The sequence below is a fragment of the Pinus tabuliformis genome, chromosome 7 (assembly GCF_031772625.1).
Source record: "Pinus tabuliformis cultivar Carrire ecotype Pingquan chromosome 7, CPIR1, whole genome shotgun sequence".
Taxonomy (NCBI): Eukaryota; Viridiplantae; Streptophyta; class Pinopsida; order Pinales; family Pinaceae; genus Pinus; species Pinus tabuliformis.
Window position 1 is genome coordinate 290,336,668 of NC_142293.1, and position 18,852 is coordinate 290,355,519.

The 18,852-nt window shown below is 37.9% G+C and overlaps 1 protein-coding gene across 1 annotated transcript in view; it reads left to right on the forward strand.

The window, feature by feature from the left end:
* The first annotated feature begins 425 nt into the window (after nt 1-425).
* Nucleotides 426-18,852, forward strand: part of LOC149247016 (proteasome subunit beta type-1-like) — a 62,923-nt gene continuing 44,496 nt past the window's right edge. The window contains exons 1-6 of the mRNA XM_089458100.1: nt 426-590; nt 705-771; nt 1,030-1,137; nt 16,296-16,377; nt 17,108-17,237; nt 17,351-17,493. Coding sequence (XP_089314226.1) covers nt 707-771; nt 1,030-1,137; nt 16,296-16,377; nt 17,108-17,237; nt 17,351-17,493 — 528 coding nt within the window. The 5' untranslated portion in view covers nt 426-590; nt 705-706. The remainder of the gene's footprint in view (nt 591-704; nt 772-1,029; nt 1,138-16,295; nt 16,378-17,107; nt 17,238-17,350; nt 17,494-18,852) is intronic.

The following is an 18,852-nucleotide window of genomic DNA, read 5'->3' on the forward strand; positions in this document are numbered from 1 at the left end:
AAATCGTTGTCAAATCTTGCTTTGGGCAGCCTTCAGACACAACCCAATAAAATTATAGACCCAATACATGACCCGTATTGACATTAGTGGCTTTCAATTGAAACTACCAAATGAAATGGTATCAAAGGGTAATTGTGAAATAATAATTTATAAGAACTTGGATCATATGCACAATTAAAAAAAACAACTCAAAAAGAAACTGTTGTTTTTTAAATGGGAGCAACTTAGAAACTATCAAATGTAATGGTATGAAAAGGTAATTTTGACATAATAAGTAATAAGAACTTGCATCATATGCACAATTAGAAAAAAATTGAAAATTGAACAACGCTCCTTAAATTTTTTTTAAGATATTATTCCAATTTTTGAACGCTTCCGTGCAAAACATTAAACCCAAATATCAAAAAGGCAAAGCTGATCTTCAAACCTCTTTTATAAAGGCCTTTTCATTCGCAGCCGATAGACCGAGCTTTCTCATCGGAGTTTTAGCTAGTTCAGCTCGATTCTTCCATTTCCTCGTTTGAGTTTTGTGTGCATCCGTTTATCGGAGCTCCATTCTCTTCGTACTTTTTAGCTCTGTGCTGCATCAGGCTAGTACTGATACTCGTTCTTTCCGTTGATTTATACTAAAAACTTTCCGGCATAGAGGTCTTTCAGCTTCTCTATTTTCTCTTGACGAATTCGTGGCATTTCATTACCTGCAGCAATGGCTGCTACGGAAGGAATCAAACAGCACCAGTCGACATGGAGTCCGTATGACAACAACGGAGGGTAAAAGTTTCTCCATCATTTCCTTTTCCACGCATTTTTAAAAGAGCGTTTGCGTTTTTTCTTTCTCAGGGCTCCAAACGGATTCTCATCTTATGAAAATTCAGAGAAACATTGAATCGGATCATTAACCTGCTATACCCGTACTGTGATTTGGGTCAACATTGTCTTGCTATTTTTCCATTTATTTTGAAGACAAAATATTTGAGTTTTAGATTTCTTCATATCTCGGGGTTTTACCTTTTTAAAATTTTTATGCAGAACATGTATTGCAATAGCTGGTGCCAATTACTGCGTGATTGCAGCAGATACCCGAATGTCCACTGGCTACAGCATTCTCACTCGCGATTACTCCAAAATTTGCAATCTGTAAGATTACGACTTTCATAAACTTATATTTTTATTTCGTAAAGGATTTGGCTTGGAACACTTTTCAATAGACGAAAATATGTTAAACTAGCACAGACCCATCTAAACCCGGGTCTGATATGCACCTTGAAGTTGCGAGGTCAAGGATGCATAACACGACTAATAATATTCAATGCCTTGTTCGTTTAATAGAAGAAATAATAGGAAAGAATTACACACTTTCAGTTATATATTGACCAAGAAAACAACATAACTAACTGGAAACCAAACACACAAATAGACACACAGGATTTATGTGGTAAAACTTCGATAGGGTGTCAAGGAAACATCCACGGGGCAAGGGATTGGAATCTATTAATTCAACAATGATTCTCCACGATTACATTTCTCGGGCATTCACTAGTTTTATATTGTCCACCTCCGTTACATAACTAACATTTTGGTATAGAACTGACTAGTTACATTTTACCCAAAATTACATAATTCGTTGTCAAACTAACAAACTCCACCTTGACAATAATTTTCCTAATCCCTTGCCCATGCCCATTCATCATCTTTTCTGCAAGCCAAGAGAAGCTAAACACCACCGTAGCTTCTCTACTGTCACTGGGTTTGTGAATATGTCTGCACAATTCTCTCGTGTATGGACCTTTTGAAGAGCTACTTTTCCGCCATCGATCACGTCTCAAAAAATGATACCTTACATCAATGTGATTGGTTCTGCTGTGATAAGCATGATTTGTAGCCAAGTGAATAGCACTTTGACTGTCACAAAGTACATTAACTTTCTCTTGCGTCCTTCCAATCTCATCGAGCAGACCCTTTAACCAAATTGGCATCTGAAACAGCTATATATTCAGCTTCGGTAGTGGACAACGCAACTGTTTCTTGAAGCTTTGACATCCAACTAATTGCTCCACCTGTAAGAGCAAAGACATAACCTGTAGTAGATCTTCTTTTGTCCAAATCACCTGCATAGTCAGCATCTACATATCCACAGACTGATCCTTCACTACCATTAAATACGATGCAATGGTCACTTGTGCCTCTTAGATATTGAAGCACCCATTTCACTGCTTGCCAATGTCTTTACCTGGATTTGCCATGAACCTACTGACAACTCCAACTGCATGTGAAATGTCAGGTCTTGTAAATACCATCGCATACATTAAGTTGCCTACAGCGTTTGCATATGATACATGAGACATATACTGCTTTTTTTCATCAGCTCTAGGACTCAAAACTGAAGAAAGCTTAAAATGGGAAGCTAGTGGAACATTAACAGGTTTCACATTGTTCATAGAGAACTTTTCAAGTACTTTTTCCACATACTTTTGTTGTGACAACCAAAGCTTACCATTTTTCCTGTCTCTGTGTATCTCCATGCTCAAGATATGTTTTGCTGCTCCAAGATCCTTCATATCAAACGTCCTAGAGAGTTGAGCCTTTAACCTGTTGATCTCTTCCATGCTTTTGCTTGCAATAAGCATATCGTCAACATACAAAGCTAAGATAATAAATATGTCATTGAAACTTTTGAAGTATACACAATGATCATACTCACTTCTTATAAAGTTCCGGCTCACCATGCTTGTTGGTTTAATAGAAGAAATAATAGGAAAGAATTACACACATTTAGTATATATTGATCAAGAAAACAACATAACTAACTGGAAACCAAACACACAAATAGACACATAGGATTTACATGGTAAAACCTCGACAGGGTGTCAAGGAAACATAAAGGTATAAGGCGAGACTAGTAGCAAAAGGGTATTCTTAAGTTGAAGGTATAGACTTTCATGAGATTTTTTCTCCAGTTGTAAAACTTGTTTCTATTCGTACTGTGTTGGCACTAACTGCGTTACTTAATCTTGAGTTAGAACAGTTAGATGTTAAAACAGCTTTTCCACATGGTGATTTGAATGAAGAGATATATATGGAACAACCAGAAGGTTTTGTACAAGGTCGCAACAGAAGATTAGTTTGCAAGCTTAGGAAATCATTGTATGGTCTGAGGCAGTCTCCCAGACAATGGTACAAGAAGTTTGATTCCTTCATGGTGAGTCAGAACTTTATAAGAAGTGAGTATGATCATTGAAACTTTTGAAGTATACACAATGATCATACTCATTTCTTATGAAGTTCTGGCTCACCATGAAGGAATCAAACTTCTTGTACCATTGTCTGGGAGACTGCCTCAGACCATACAATGATTTCCTGAGCTTGCAAACTAATCTTCTGTTGCGACCTTGTACAAAACCTTCTGGTTGTTCCATATATATGTCTTCATTCAAATCACCATGTGGAAAAGCTGTTTTAACATCTAACTGTTCTAACTCAAGATTAAGTAACGCAGTTAGTGCCAACACAATATGAATAGAAACAAGTTTTACAACTGGAGAAAAAATCTCATGAAAGTCTATACCTTCAACCTGAGAATACCCTTTTGCTACCAGTCTTGCCTTATACCTTTCGATACTTCCATCAACTTTCCGTTTCAGCTTGAAGACCCATTTGCATCCAACAACACTTCTCCCTTCAGGAAGCTCTACAAGATCCCAGGTATTGTTCTTGGCTAAGGAGTCCATTTCTTCTTCCATAGTCGTTTTCCATTTTTCGCTATCTGTATCATCTACTGCTTCCTGATAACAAGAAGGTTCCCCATCTTCAGTAATCAAAGCAAAAGATGAAGCAGAATCTTCATACCTTTTGGGAGTTTTCCTTTCCCTTGTAGACCTTCTTAGAGCGACTGGTTGCTGAAGTGGTTCAGAAACTTGAACTGGTTTAGAAGCTTCAACGGCTTCCTTTGTGTCTTTAACACCTTTTTCTCTAGAAGTCTCTCCTTCCTTTCGACTGTCACCGAAAGGTCTAGCCTCCAACTGAACTCATTGATTTGGCGATACCTGTTCTTGTTCAATTCTTTCAACATTTGATTTTAAAAGAGAGGATTCATCAAATGTTACATCTCTACTAATGACTATCTTCCGCAATGTAGGATCCCACAACCTATATCCTTTCACTGCATAGTCATACCCAACAAAGACATAACATTTCGACTTTGGATCTAATTTTGAATGCTGATTTTTCGGAATAAGAGAATAAGCATCACAACCAAATATCCTCAAATGTGAATAGTCACAAGACTGACCTGTCCAAACTTCTTCAAGAATTTTACAATCAATTGCTACTGAAGGTGATCTGTTAACTAAATAACAAGCAGTAGATACTGCTCCTGCCCACAACTCCTTTTGCAAGTTAGCATTGCTGATCATGCTTCTGGCTCTTTCCATAAGAGTCCGATTCATACGCTCAGCAACACCATTTTGCTGAGTATAAACAACAGTTTTGTGTCTAATAATTCCCTCATCCTTATAGTATTGTTCAAATTCAACTGAAGTGAACTGACTACCATTGTCAGTTCTTAAACATTTAATAGATTTGCCTGTTCTTTTCTCTACCATTACTTTAAATTGTTTAAAGACATTTAATACATCAACCTTCCTTTTTAGCATATAGACCCAAACTCTACAGGCGTAATCATCAATAAACGTTAAAAAATACAATGCACCTCCATATGACACAACAGGGGATGGTCCCCACAGATCAGAATGAATATAGTCTAAAACATCTTTACTATTATGATTTCCAACTTTAAATCTCTGTTTACACTGTTTTCCATACACACAATGTTTACAGAAATCTAACTTCAAGGATTTTAGATTGGGAAGAGATTTACGTTTCATCAGTATCTGAAGACCTTTCTCGCTCATATGACCCAATCGCTGATGCGATAGACAAGTACCTGCTTCTTCCTTTTCTGACGCAACCGCTGCTTCACTGACCTGAGTACTTCCTTTTAACTTGTAAAGATTTCCGACCTTTTCTGCCTTCATAACCACAAGAGCTCCTTTAAAGACTTTCAAGACGCCATCCTGACCTGTAAGCTTATAACCATTTGAATCCAACACTCCCAAAGAAATCAAATTTTCCTTCAAATCAGGTACATGTCTAACACTAGTTAATGTTCTAACTGTGTTATCGTACATCTTAATCCTGATATCTCCCATCCCAACAGTCTGACATGACACATTGTTACCCATAAACACAGAACTACCGTTTACATTTTTATACGAAGTAAACCAATTTCTATGTGGGCACATGTGATGCGAAGCACCAGAGTCTAACAGCGAGCTATCTAAACCCTGAGAGACATTACATTCAGGTGAAGTTTCATCTATCATACATAATTCTTCAGCAGATAAAACTTCGTCTATCATACCTGAATCGACCTGATTCGCTTCCTTCTTCTGGTTTTCAGATTCCTTTTGTTTCCAACAGTCTTTCTTCAAGTGTCCAATTTTATTGCAGTTCCAACATTTTGCCTTACACTTCTTCCCCTTCGATTTCGATCTGTAAGACCCCCTTGGTTTTTCTCCTCCTTGGTTTTTCTCCTCTTTCCTTTGAGCGTCCTCTAGCTACCATGGCTTCTGATGCAGCTGTGTCAGTACTGGATTTCCTTCGTACTTCTTCAGACAGGAGAGCTCCCACGACTGATTCAAACTTCAAAGAATCAGCAGTGCTCAAGTTGATTGAAGTTACAAAGTGATCCCATGATTAAGGGAGAGAACACAACAAGGTTATGGCTTTATCTTCTTCTTGTATTTTAACTTCCATATATGTTAATTGACATATAAGTGTATTAAAAACATTCAAATGTTCTGCAACGTTTGAACCTTCTTTCATTCGAAGACTGTATAACTGTCTTTTCAGATAAATTTTGTTGGTTAATGACTTTGTCATATAGAGTTTTTCAAGTTTTTCCCACAATCCTGAAGCTACAGTCTCTTCAACAATATTGAAGAGAACTTCATCTGCCAGGCATAACCGGATGGTACTGAGAGCTTGGGCATCCAAGTCCTCCCAGTTTGAAGTAGTCATGGTTGCAGGTTTCTTAGTTGCCCCATCCAATGCCTTGTGCAACCCTTGTTGCACAAGCTAATCCCTAACCTTCAGTTTCCAAAGAGCAAAATTGCTCTTTCCGATGAATTTCTCCACCTCGAATTTCGCATTTGACATCTTGGCCATTTTCCCTCCTTCCTAGGGTTTTAGTGTTTCTAGGGTTTATATATATATTTTTTTGTTTGTCTTTCTCAATAAATAATTCCCCAATTCAACAGAGTTTCATTTCAAAATCCTATGTTTCCTTTTCACCAATTTAATGGAAGAAACCCTTTATTTTTCTTCAATTTAAATGAAATCTTTACTTCAATTTACTCACATCCACATCCACCCTTTATTTTCAGAATAAAAAAAACTTTATTTCACAACTTTCTGAAAAAAAATTTTCTGAGACAATCTCTTTAAAAAAAATACCCGGATCCACCTTTGTCGAACATGTTCTGGCAGCACGTAGGACAGAGTGTTTCTTCAGCACGCACTTTCTCTTTGCTCCAGCACGCAGAGAATTCAGTGGATCAAACAGGTTTAGTACGCACTTCCTTTGCAAACTCTGCACGCAGACCAATCATGCAGACAACACACAGCTCTGGTCTTCACACGCAGAGGGGATAGTATGTAGAGGGTTTGGACTGGCGTCCTTCTATCAGGCAGCACGCAGAACAGACCAGCAACGCTCACACAACAAAGAACTCCTCCACAACAACGTTCCACACAGGGAGCATGGAGGGCAGACCAACAACGCGCAACACTTGTCTTCACACAGAGACAAGTAGTTCCTCCTCATGCAGAAAAACACGCAGCTACTTCGACGGCTGCACACGCAGACTCCTTGACGGCTGCACATGCAGATTCCTTGAAGACTTCTCGACAGCCTGAACAGGGTCAGCGACGGCTCCACGCAGAGAGCACAACTCTTGTCCAACGCAGAGAGCACTCCTCCTTGTAAACCGCTCCACGCTGGTTCACACGCAAATGACACCCAACAACTTCATGCCTTTCGCTCTTACGCAGAGGTTTAATAGCAGGTCCTTCTCTTACTCAGGGCAGGTTGCTCGCTCAGCCACACACTCAGCCACACAGTGATCGCTGAATTTTTTTCTTTTCTCCACAGACAGATTCACGCTCACGCACTGATACCATTTGTTGATTTAATAGAAGAAATAATAGGAAAGAATTACACACATTCAGTTATATATTGACCAAGAAAACAACATAACTAACTGGAAACCAAACACACAAATAGACACATAGGATTTACGTGGTAAAACCTCGACAAGGTGTCAAGGAAACATCCACGGGGCAAGGGATTGGAATCTATTAATTCAACAATGATTCTCCACAATTACATTTCTCGGGCATTCACTAGTTTTATACTGTCCACCTCCGTTACATAACTAACATTTCGGTATAGAACTGACTAGTTACATTTTACCCAAAATTACATAATTCGTTGTCAAACTAACATGCCTCGGCCATTCGAACTATGCATCATCGTTTTTTGCAACTTCAAGATGCACGTTAGACCTAGGTTTAGCTGGGTCTGTGTTAGTTTCCGTGTTCAACTCAACCAATGCGCTGTCTAGATTTAATACAACATGACACACATGGGTACACACACTAAAATTTGATGGATCATCCCCACCCCCACCTGGGTTGTAAATGCAGGTCACTTCTCTTGTGCAATCAGGAACATTTGTCATGCTCCAAGATGCTAAAATGGGCTTTTGACTGGCCATGTTGAATGCTTGAGAACAACAAGCTTCAAACAAAGCAGTTCTGATTCAATGGTTAGCGGTGTTGTTTGCCGAGTGCTGATCACGAGTTCATTTATTGCTAAATTGGCAGTTCCATCGTTTCCGTTTCCAATGGTGGACTCTTTCCTAGCGGCAGTCTCATTCTCTTAAGGAATTGGCTTCCCCTCAAGTGCTCATTCTCGTAGCAATTCTCTTTGTGCAGTGGTTCAAACCACTTTCAATGTGCCGTACTTAATAGTCCAAGGCTGCTGGGAAGCGGGAGAGGGGAGCGACAATTTTCAGAAGCTTCTGGGTCGGGAGCGATTTTGGGTGTGGTTTTTTTATGTAGTATATATTTTGATGCATATATGTTGACAAAAACATGTATAATGTTGAATTACTTATAAAAAGTGTAAAAACATGGATTAAACCATATAACATCAATCATCTAGTAGCTAGAATTTTATTTTTATCAACCACAGGTCCACAAGTTACAACATCTTGATTCTCATCATCATCATGTTGGGTGTGGAGTCTGGACCTTGATTATTTTCCTAATTCAGAGGTCTTGTTTCATCTGTGTTTGGATCTTGGTCTCTGACAGGGGGTGTGGGGGGCCTTGCCCTCCATATTGTTGTAGGGGGGTCTACAGGGCAACAACAACCTTTGGGCCCCTAAAAGGAAATTTTTGAGAAAATTGCCTAGTAAAATATTGTAATTTTGTAGTCAATCTGGACGGTTCATTAGGTGGAGATTTGACATTGGAAATTATGTTAATTTAGGTTTTTTTTTTGTCCTAGAAGACAACCCTCGATTTGTATGAAGGAATTGTATTGCAGTTGGGTATTATTCTATATCTATTATATCTATTCCTGTCTTTTGCTATCACTTGATCACAAGTTTTGACTCATACAGTCTTATAATATAATCTTGTAGAGATGCTTTCTTACACAAGTTTATGAAATAGTGTAGGTTGTTTTACATTGGGAGTATATAAAATTTGTTGTTCCAACCCTTTTCCTTCTCACTAGCTTTGTCGCATACTTTTACAAAGGTGTTGAACAGTGATCGTTTCTTTTTTTTTTGCTTGCGGAGAAAAGAAAAGAAATATATTTCCAACTCTTCTAAATGTAAGGCTCAATCCTCCAAATTAGCCTCCTTTGGGTTGTTGTCCCAAGTGATATATGCTATATTAAGTTGAGCCCACTGACAATAATGTGATAGCAACCTCAAGTTGTAGTGTACATAAACCAAGCTTTCTGCTGGGTTTTCATTGAAGCAGTTTCTTTTGACATTGTGGATGAAGCTATAGGTGCTCCAACACTTCTTTGCAGAGGAAGTATTAACCACTTGTGAAAGCACTAGGGAGGGAGCAAATGTTTTTTGGCGGGAGAAATTAGGGAGCGAATTTTTTTGGTGGGAGTGTGCTCCGTAAGTGCTTTCATTTGGAATGCGCTCTGGGAGTGAGTGCAAGGGGGAGCCCACTCCCCTGCGGCCCTGTAACAGTCATCTGTTTAGTTTGTTGCTTTTTCCATGCCATGTCCCTCAGGTTTTTACGCAAGTCTAATTTACTAATGGGAAGGCCAATAGATTAGTCATGAACTTTTGAGAAACGTTAGTTGAAACTTGAAACAATATATGATGCCCCCTCTCTCCAGGACTTTTAGCTCAGTCTCTATTTTCAACAAATTTTGCCAGAGTCGAGCATTTCATTATATAGCAGTGTGTGGTTCTGTACAAGTCCAGGTTGGTTCAAAGCCTCCCCAGGTTGTAAGCTTGCAGCCTGTCAAATATGTATCCGACTCAGAAAAGCTGCAAATTTGCACCAATTGTCAGAGGTATACAATAGATTTTGTATCACATACATCCAACATACATTGAACATTGAAGTCACGATCCAATGTATGAGTACAATAACAAATAGGCACATCATTGGAAAGTTTGATTCACTTTATAGGAACGGAAATTGATTGAAAATCAAAAGATCCAAAGAGCAATTGCATGGAGGCCTACAACTACTTTTCCCTTGTCAGTTAATGTGAAAGTTAGCTACACATTCTTGAGAATAAGGCAATGTATGCAATCGTAACCTGATTGAATAAATAAATTTTCCTTGTTTGTAGGATTCAAAAAGTTCATGTAAATGGATGCCACTAAAAGCCTAGACCTTACCAAGATTAATGCGATTAGTTTGGAAAAATTTTGTAGTAATTCAGCCTAGACATTTGAAAAATTGCAATAAGAAAGATGTCAGCCATTTCAAATCATAGATAACACAAAATAATGTTGATGGAACAGATCATGAAAGAACCTACAAATGTATTTGTGGCATGTACGTATTCAAAATGAATAATCTAGACCAGGAACCTTGTAGATGATAAAGGTAAATGTGTGTGTGTGTGTGTGTTTTTTATATTCATTTATTGTGGCTTTAAAAGCTGACTTACTATCTAATTAGTTGTGAGACAATGAGGTGTTGATGTTTATAGCTTCGGATAGGAACTTCCACACCATTCTAAGTGTCTAGATGTGTGGAAGTTGTCCAAGACCCTCAACCTTAGCAAATTTACCTCACTTGAAGGCAATTTTTTTTTTCATCTTCTTGTTTATTTGTTTTGTTTTGGTTCGTGGACCTTGGAGATCGGTGATAGCTACATCCGTAGAATATTTGTACCAGGCATATCCACTTGAAGGGATCACTTCCTTCTGGCTCAACCACGAAGCCTGACCCCAAGAGTGTCAAGAGAATTGAATTTGTGACATTTCAATAGCAAAGGTGCTTTAATGATGGGTTCTGCCCATCACTTGCTCTCTCTCTCCCCCCCCCCATACTTCCCCTCATCCTCTCTGTCCCTCCCTCCTCCTCTTCGTCTTTCCCTCTCTCCCCCTCCCCCTCTGTCTCTTCCCTTCCTTCTCCCTCTTCCTCCCTTCTCCCCCCCCTCTCTATCTCCCCCTATGTTCCTCTTGCTCCCCCTTGCTCACTCTCTCTTTCACTCTCTCACTCTCTCTCTCCTTCCACTCCCCCCCTCTTCCCCTTTGACTCCCTCTTGCTTCCCCTTGCTCACTCTTTCTCTCTCATTCTCTCTCTCCCCCCCATCGCTTGCTCTCCCTCTCTCTCTCCTTCCACCTCCCCCTCTCGGGGCTAATTAAAGGATTAATTAAAGTGAAGTGTTTTTTTATAAAAGGTTAGTTTAATAGAATGAAATGCAAAGGATTTTGCATTAGTGAATTTGATTGATGAATCCTAACCATTGATCTCAAATGAGGTGAGATGTAAACTCAACCATCAATCACTTTGGATTTGGTCACTTTTTTCAGGAGGTACTAGTTCTTAGGAGACAAATTTGATAGGGTCCACCTAGAATAAACCCTATTAGATTGAACACTTCCTTTTCTCTCTAGATCTTGATGACTGAGGACCGCACACTATATAGAAAATCCCATATCATATCAACATCTAGGTCAATGAGACCTCACATCTCCTCTAGGCCTGCAAATAATATATCATTTCCAACTAGAGTTTCTCTAGGGCTTTGCTCACACCATTGTGCTGATGTCATATCCCGTTGGGTCAACATACATCCCAGTTTTATGTGATCCCAAAGCTGAAATTGTCCCTCACGGACCATTACCTGATTCTTTCTGATGACCTTGAGTGGTAGGGGAGTTCCAATGAATCACAGGTGTCTGCCTAGTATCTTACAACCTGTACTCCCTATTGAAGCTCATTTGCTTGCCAGGTCACTTGGGAGCTGGCATAACTAGTCTCTTATTTTGTGGCAACAGGGGTCACCCATATCCTCCTTTCTGTAGACATTATCTATGATGCAGATATTGCCTCGCTGTTATATCTAGCTCCTGCTTTTTATCTTTTCATATTCCAAAATTACTTGATCAACACTCCTTCATGCATTTCTCATGTACCTGTCAGTTTGGTTTACTTTATGCTTCGGGATTAAGCTTAGTTTCTCCTGCAGGTGATCATCACCGTACATTTTTTTTTTGTTCCCTTCAGTCCATTGATCCTTTTTTTGGTCATTCATTGGACATTAATATAACTAAATTATATCTGATTGGTTGTTCAGCTTTGAAAGTTCTCACTGCTTTAGTTTCTCATAGAAGTAGCTGCTTTTGCTGTTCTTGCAACTGTTGGAACTCTATTCCAACTGTTAGAACTCTATGCTCTGTTTGGCAATACATTGCTGTTATCTTAGTAGTTTGGGTTGTGATAGGTTGGCTGTCACAGTTTTTCAGATCACTGTTGGTGCAGTTCTTGGTATCCATAACATTAGGGACCCTGACAAACTGGTTTTGTCTGCTGTCATCAAGTCTGGGCTGATAATTGTGATATCAGAGATTCAATAACAGCAACATTTATATTAGAATTGAGAAACAGATAGTGGTTCTAGCAATGTTGGGGTTAGAGTGCTTCTGTATAATTTTGCTTTGCAAATAGTGCATTAAACAACAAATGCTCTATATTCCTTTATCACTCTGCTGCAAAACTTTGGTCTGAATCTAAGGTATGTTTTATAGAATCCCACATCTAACAGAGGTATTGGAAGACATTCATGATTCTTGTGAAACTGGACTTCGAATTGAAAAACCTTTGTTTTTGCTAAATAGTTTCATTATCCACCATTGTCTGTACAATGTGAATGTTAGGTCAGGTTGTCTGATGATCCTGGATATATTCAGTATTCTATATAAGCTTATATTAGCTATCGATATAAGTGCATGCATTGTAGATTTCTCATCTCATAAAATAAAGTACTTTCAGTAATATTTAACTTGCTTTGTACCCTTTTTCATTTTTCACATTGATTTAAAAAATGCTGTAGGTAGTTGTGGTAGTTCATTTTTCTTCAACCAGATCTTAGGAAATTTGTATGTTGCAAACTTTTTTAACTGCCTACAAAAGGAGGATCTAAAAAAACTATGATTTCTAATTTCTGCAATAGATAACTTCTTTATCTGTTGAACAAGATTCTTTTAAATCAACTTTTGTATTACCACTCTGCTCTTGAATATGCTGAGAACACTGATAACAATATTTGTCTAATTGTTCCCAAAAGAAAGTAAACTATTCCTCTTGTGATTAGACTTGCAAGGGCATGAAAACATCTTGTAAAGGTCTTGAAAAAACTTGCATAATCATATATTTGCAAAATCATGTCATGCTCATTATAGAGTTATAATAAATTTTGACATTGGTGTCACTGTGTCTCTTTGTTTTTGATAATGTTGGATGGTGGCAATGCCAAAGTTCTCTCGTTGCGGTGCCCTTCTTTGGATTGTCCATTTCAACTCTTGTGGGCTTTGTTGTGTCTTTTTCTATCTGTTCTAAATCCTCTTTTTCTCTAGATGAACTCCCCATGGTCACTTTTATGATTGTACCTTTGGCGGTCTCATTAGATGATTTTGGCCAATATTAGACATTAAATGTCAATATCTAACTTTAAATTGTGGTAGGCTAGCTATGGAACAAAATCAAGCTAATGGTAATCAATCTAAGTTGTTTTTATCGTTGGGATTTGCTACTATTTTAAATGTAGATAGTGACTGTTTGCTTATCTCACAACTCTTTCCAATTTTTACTATAGGAATATGCATTCAATCGTGTAACTTGGAACCTTGAATATGTAGGCTGGCTGCTTGTCTCCCATAAAAACAAACTTTTATCTGTTATTATATGATTGTCCTGATATTGGTTGCATTTAAATTTGGAAATGGAATCCTTGCTGTGTTAATATGCTAGTGTCATAATAGGGTCTTTTATTGGTATTATACTATGCTGCACTGGTTTCCAGAATGAGGGAACAGTGTCTGGGATGGCTAGAGCACACCCCCAGGTTTGAGGGTATAGTGGGTTGGGGACAACAATAAAATATATATAGAAAATAATAGTTGTATATATACAGAGGGAGAGAGAATTTTCCAGAATGGGGGAACAGTGTCAGGGATGGTTAGAGCACACCACCAAACTTAATGTTCAATGAGAGTGATCAAAACCGGCGCAAAATTCAAAGAAGCCCATAAAGATGTACAACCCAGTGAATCTCCCAAGATTAAAGCCGAAATAAGAATTTAGCCTCAGAAACAAAACCCAAACCAAAAGGAGCAAAAGAAATACGCCCAAAAATATGATTTCTTCAATAAATATTTGAATCGTATCGAGGAACATATCCAAGACAGAACCCAGGCAAGACTTTGGCCTTTCAAAGAATTTTTACTAACTCCATTACGCTGCAAATGTAAAACTACGAATTCCTTGTAACCTTGATGTCGCAGATGACCTCAGAGCATTCAATCAAAATCGTGTATTTGGACAGCAGCCAATTCTCTTTTTATAAAAACCGTAGAGGCTTCTAGGGAGTGGACCCACTAATTTTAAAATTAAAATTTTGTTCCAAAAGTCCCTTTTTGCAATGAGGCCGATTAGGAGGGAAAATTAAAACATTTTAACTTTGATTTTTGGCCCCAAATGTTACCTTTGAAAAGTAAATTTGAATATATCCTCAACCACAATTAAATTTGAATTCCTTCAAAAAAATTGTTTGATTTGGCTTCTTAATAAAAGTCTTTTTTATCTTGTAGATATGAGCCATGGTCAAGCCAATTGTATGTTGCCACATCATCAATTATTTAGGGCTTTCAATCAATAAGCCATCATGCCACATCATCAAATATTTGAGCAGGTGCCACCTCAACAGCCCTTGGGGTTTTGGATCACTAGCTGGGGTCATAAACTTTGACGGAGCATATCTCTCAAACCGTGAAGGCCCACGAGATGCTCCACATGTCAATGGAAATAACATAACAAGTAGAATCTAATGGCGAGGGTCACAAAGAAAAACTCATTGATCTGCTTCCTCGAAAACTCCAACAACTGTGGGGTGTGCACAACTTCCAAGGAAGCCAAACCCTAGAGCTAGGTTTTTATCCTGTAGGTAGGGTTTCATCAACCCGCATCATCCAGTTGCAACCTTATCACATCATCAAGCTGCATCATCATCACCTGCATCATGGGTTCCAAGGGATCCGAACCTTAGGGTTAGGGTTTTGTCATGCAGCTAGGGTTTCTGCCACATCATCAACATCCTAGGGCTTCATCATCATCTGCATCGTCATCCTGCACCTGCTGCTCTTGCCGCATCTGTTGCTTGACATCAATGACAACATACTCAACAATTGTTTTTGCCTCTCATTGTTCCAATACATGGTAGTCCATATGTTGAGATTTTAATTTTCTATGTTGCCTTTAAATTTTCTTGTTACAAGGCACTCGTAAATTTAGAAAAATGAAAATGAGAAAAAGATTAAGCTTCTAACTATAAAATTAGAATATTATAGCTCAATCATTTGTTCTGCAAGTACCTTATTTTTGAGGTTTCATGTTGGGGGTGTGAAATTGTTAGGAGGAGCATGTTATACGGCATAGCAAGTTGTTATAAGTAGATTGACGAACTCTTTGTTTGTGATTTTGCTTCATGTACCAATCCATGGCAGTCCATGTTTTGAGCTTTTAATTTTCTATGTCGCCTTTAGATTTGATTGTTACAAGCTAAGTTACCAGGAAACAGAAACAGATATGGATCCACCAGTTTTTTGGAAAGCTAGGATCTAGATATGGTGGGGAAACACCACATACGAAAAATACAATAATATTTATATTAAAAAAATAAAAAAAATTCAAAGTTAAAATCAAAGCCATTCTAAGAGGACTCTTCATTGAGAGTTGGATGGGATTGATCTAATTAAATTATTATTGACACAACTATTCTTTGTACACTATATATGATTATCCATGTATTGTCTCAAAGCTTTCATGTTAGCATTATCAAATATTGAAAATTAAAATTTTGATATGTCAGACCTCTCCTACTAGCATTATCATGTGCTATATGGCCTATAGGTAATTAATAACTTATATGACTATACAGCCTATAGATTACTAATAAGTAATCTAATTAAAAATCTAAAGAGTATTTGCTTTTTATGGTTTCAAATAGGTGGCAAATATCCTTAAAAAAGGAACAAAAATAATCCAAAAACCCTAATATTATATGCTTGGGATCTGGCGTGTGAGGGCTAGTTGGTACAGGATCTGTTTCAGTAGCATGGGATATGTTTCCAGGTTTGAAGGATCAGTTTATGTGGTGGGTCCGTATCCGTATCTGTATCCAAAATATGGATCCTCAGATCCAACATCAAGACCCTGTGGATCCAGTAACACAGGTTACATGACACTTGTAAATTTAGGTAAACAAAAATGTATAAAAAGGATCAAGCTTCTAACTATATTCCTTTCACAAGTATTTGGTGAGAATCTCGTGTAATGTACCAATTGTTCGCTGATTAAATGACTTTTTGATCATATATTGCATGCTGCTTCAAGCTTTCAGGCTGCATTCTAGTTTTAAAAAATTCGCTACATGATATGTTGTGCATTGGTTATTGCAGAGCAGATAAGTGTGTGATGGCATCATCAGGATTTCAGGCTGATGTAAAGGCACTACAGAAAAATTTATCTGCAAGACATCTGGTGAGTACTATGTGTAATTAGGATTTTTAATGCATTTACTTCCACTTCACCAGTTCCAGATATTCCTCAAGAAAATGTTAGAATTTAGAACTTATGCCAATCAAATGGATGATCTAAACCAATGGACAAAAATCTGGTGACCTCTACACAATGAAGTAGGAAAGTCTTTTTAAAACAGTACTGACTACAGGCATATGGTGTTTGAGAAACAAAAACACCTTTCCATATAATTCAGTAGAAGTGGTCTGTTCACCAGCTTCTTCACTACTATCATGGATCATTCAATCTTTGATGCAAGCAGGGGCTTGACCTTGGGTTCCACCTCATCTCTAGTTTCTTCTACTCTTGCCCCATGTGGCTAGACCTGGAGGCTGCTGCATATCACTCCGCAAGAGCTCATTATTCCAGACTTCAGGGCATTCTCTAGAGAACATCATCATATAGGCTCTCCTGTGGACATTGCCATTCCTAGATCTGATGATGACACTGACTGATCCTCGTGACTGATGGCTATGAGAAATATACATGTTCTGGTCCATTACATCAAATTTCATCATGTTACTTGTGGAAATTGAACCTGGGTGGGGAGGATCCCAGTCATTCCTCCCAACCACCCGAGATAAACCCAATTGACTTTTAAAACGGACATGGGGGTGGGATTTTTATATATATGTGTGTGTGTGTTTATTTATATTTAAATAGCACAGCTAATACAATGGGCTAATTGCAGATTTATCAACACCAGCATAACAAGCAAATGAGCTGTCCTGCCATGGCACAGCTTCTCTCAAATACTCTTTATTACAAACGATTTTTCCCATACTATTCATTCAATGTTTTAGGTGGCCTAGACAATGAAGGTATGCCATATATCTCTGAGTATATTTGCTTTCACTATTTATACAATATAATCGTCTTTGCTTTGCTTTAACTATGCATATTTAATTCTTCTATGCCGTGGAAATTGTTACAGGAAAGGGCTGTGTCTTTACATATGATGCAGTTGGCTCATATGAACGAGTAGGATATGGTGCACAGGGGACGGGTGGGACACTTATGATGCCTGTTCTTGACAATCAGCTTAAATCTCCTAGTCCTCTGCTCTTGCCAGCTCAGGTATGTTAGAATGTTGTTGTCTGGGAAATTTTTTATATTAAAATATAAAATAGTTTCTCAGAACAATGGGAATGTTTCAAGAGGAAAGGTAATTTTCGATGAGAAAAATGCTGACAATTAGTGCCATAGCTCATTATTAAGAAATACATCGTACTTACCCCAAAATACTTAAGTGATCCAAATGACACTGCGAGAACATCATCCTTGCATCATGTAAGGAATCAGAACTCCTCCATGAGTATGTCATTCTTGCGCCATGCCATTTCATATCTTATCATGATCAAAGTTTTAGGATTTATGTTTTCATGTTGGGGTGTCATTGTCCCAAGCCACATGATGCTGGCAGTCATTCGTTCATGGTAATGCAATATAAATCATCCATAACCATCATTTCAGACATAGCTTAGCATCCTGCTTAATGAAAAAGGTGGAGATTTGCACATGCACTTAATAATCACACTGTTTCTCTGCAGTTAGCACAGTGTCAAGTTTCAATTCCTTTCCCTTATCAGTTGGAAATTGTGCTAAAATTTGTTTTTAACGTTTCATAAGCACACAAAATTGTTTAGTGTCTTTCTATGTATGACATAAAAGACCACATACAGACTCCATAATTACAAGCATTTCCTAACAGATCTATTTTAAATAATTCCTGCTGTAACTGCAATGTTGATTTTGAGAGTCAGATACAGTGTTGCAAACTGCCTGATTTTTATTGCAAAACCATGAGGTTTTGACCTAGCTGATTTGATTGGCCGAAAAAAATCAGCAATTTTTTGAAGGTCAAAAATCACAATTTTATCATAAACTGCGCAACAAAATTCATGTGACTTTAGTCACTTTATGTGGTACAAAAGTACAAAGTACTTTATTATATTAAAGTTACTTTATGTTTGTAAAGTGACTTTATGAAAAAAGTACATGGTGTTGGAAAATCAAAGTATTTGTAGATTAGAGTTGACTTTCTTTGATAATTACTTGTGATATTAGTTGGCCTTTTACTACATCTAATTTTTCTTTATCAAGCAATTACCAAAACATGAAGATCACAAAGACACAAAGAATACAAAATATAGGGTTCCAAGCCAGGGCAAAACCCCTCCAAGGGGAAAACCTTGAAAGAATACTTCTCTTCTTATAGAATCAAATCAAAGTGAGACTTCCAAGACCCAAAGACCAAGACCAAGACCTCCTTCAAGCACCAAGTCAACCCTCCAACAATTCCTTCCTCAAATAAAGTCAAGTCAACAAGGTCAACAAAAGTCGAACTTCAAAATTTTTGGTCAAATCAATGTTTCAGTCCTCTATTCTAGATCTGCACTTCGGACCTGTATTCTTGTCCTCCTGCAGTTACCCATA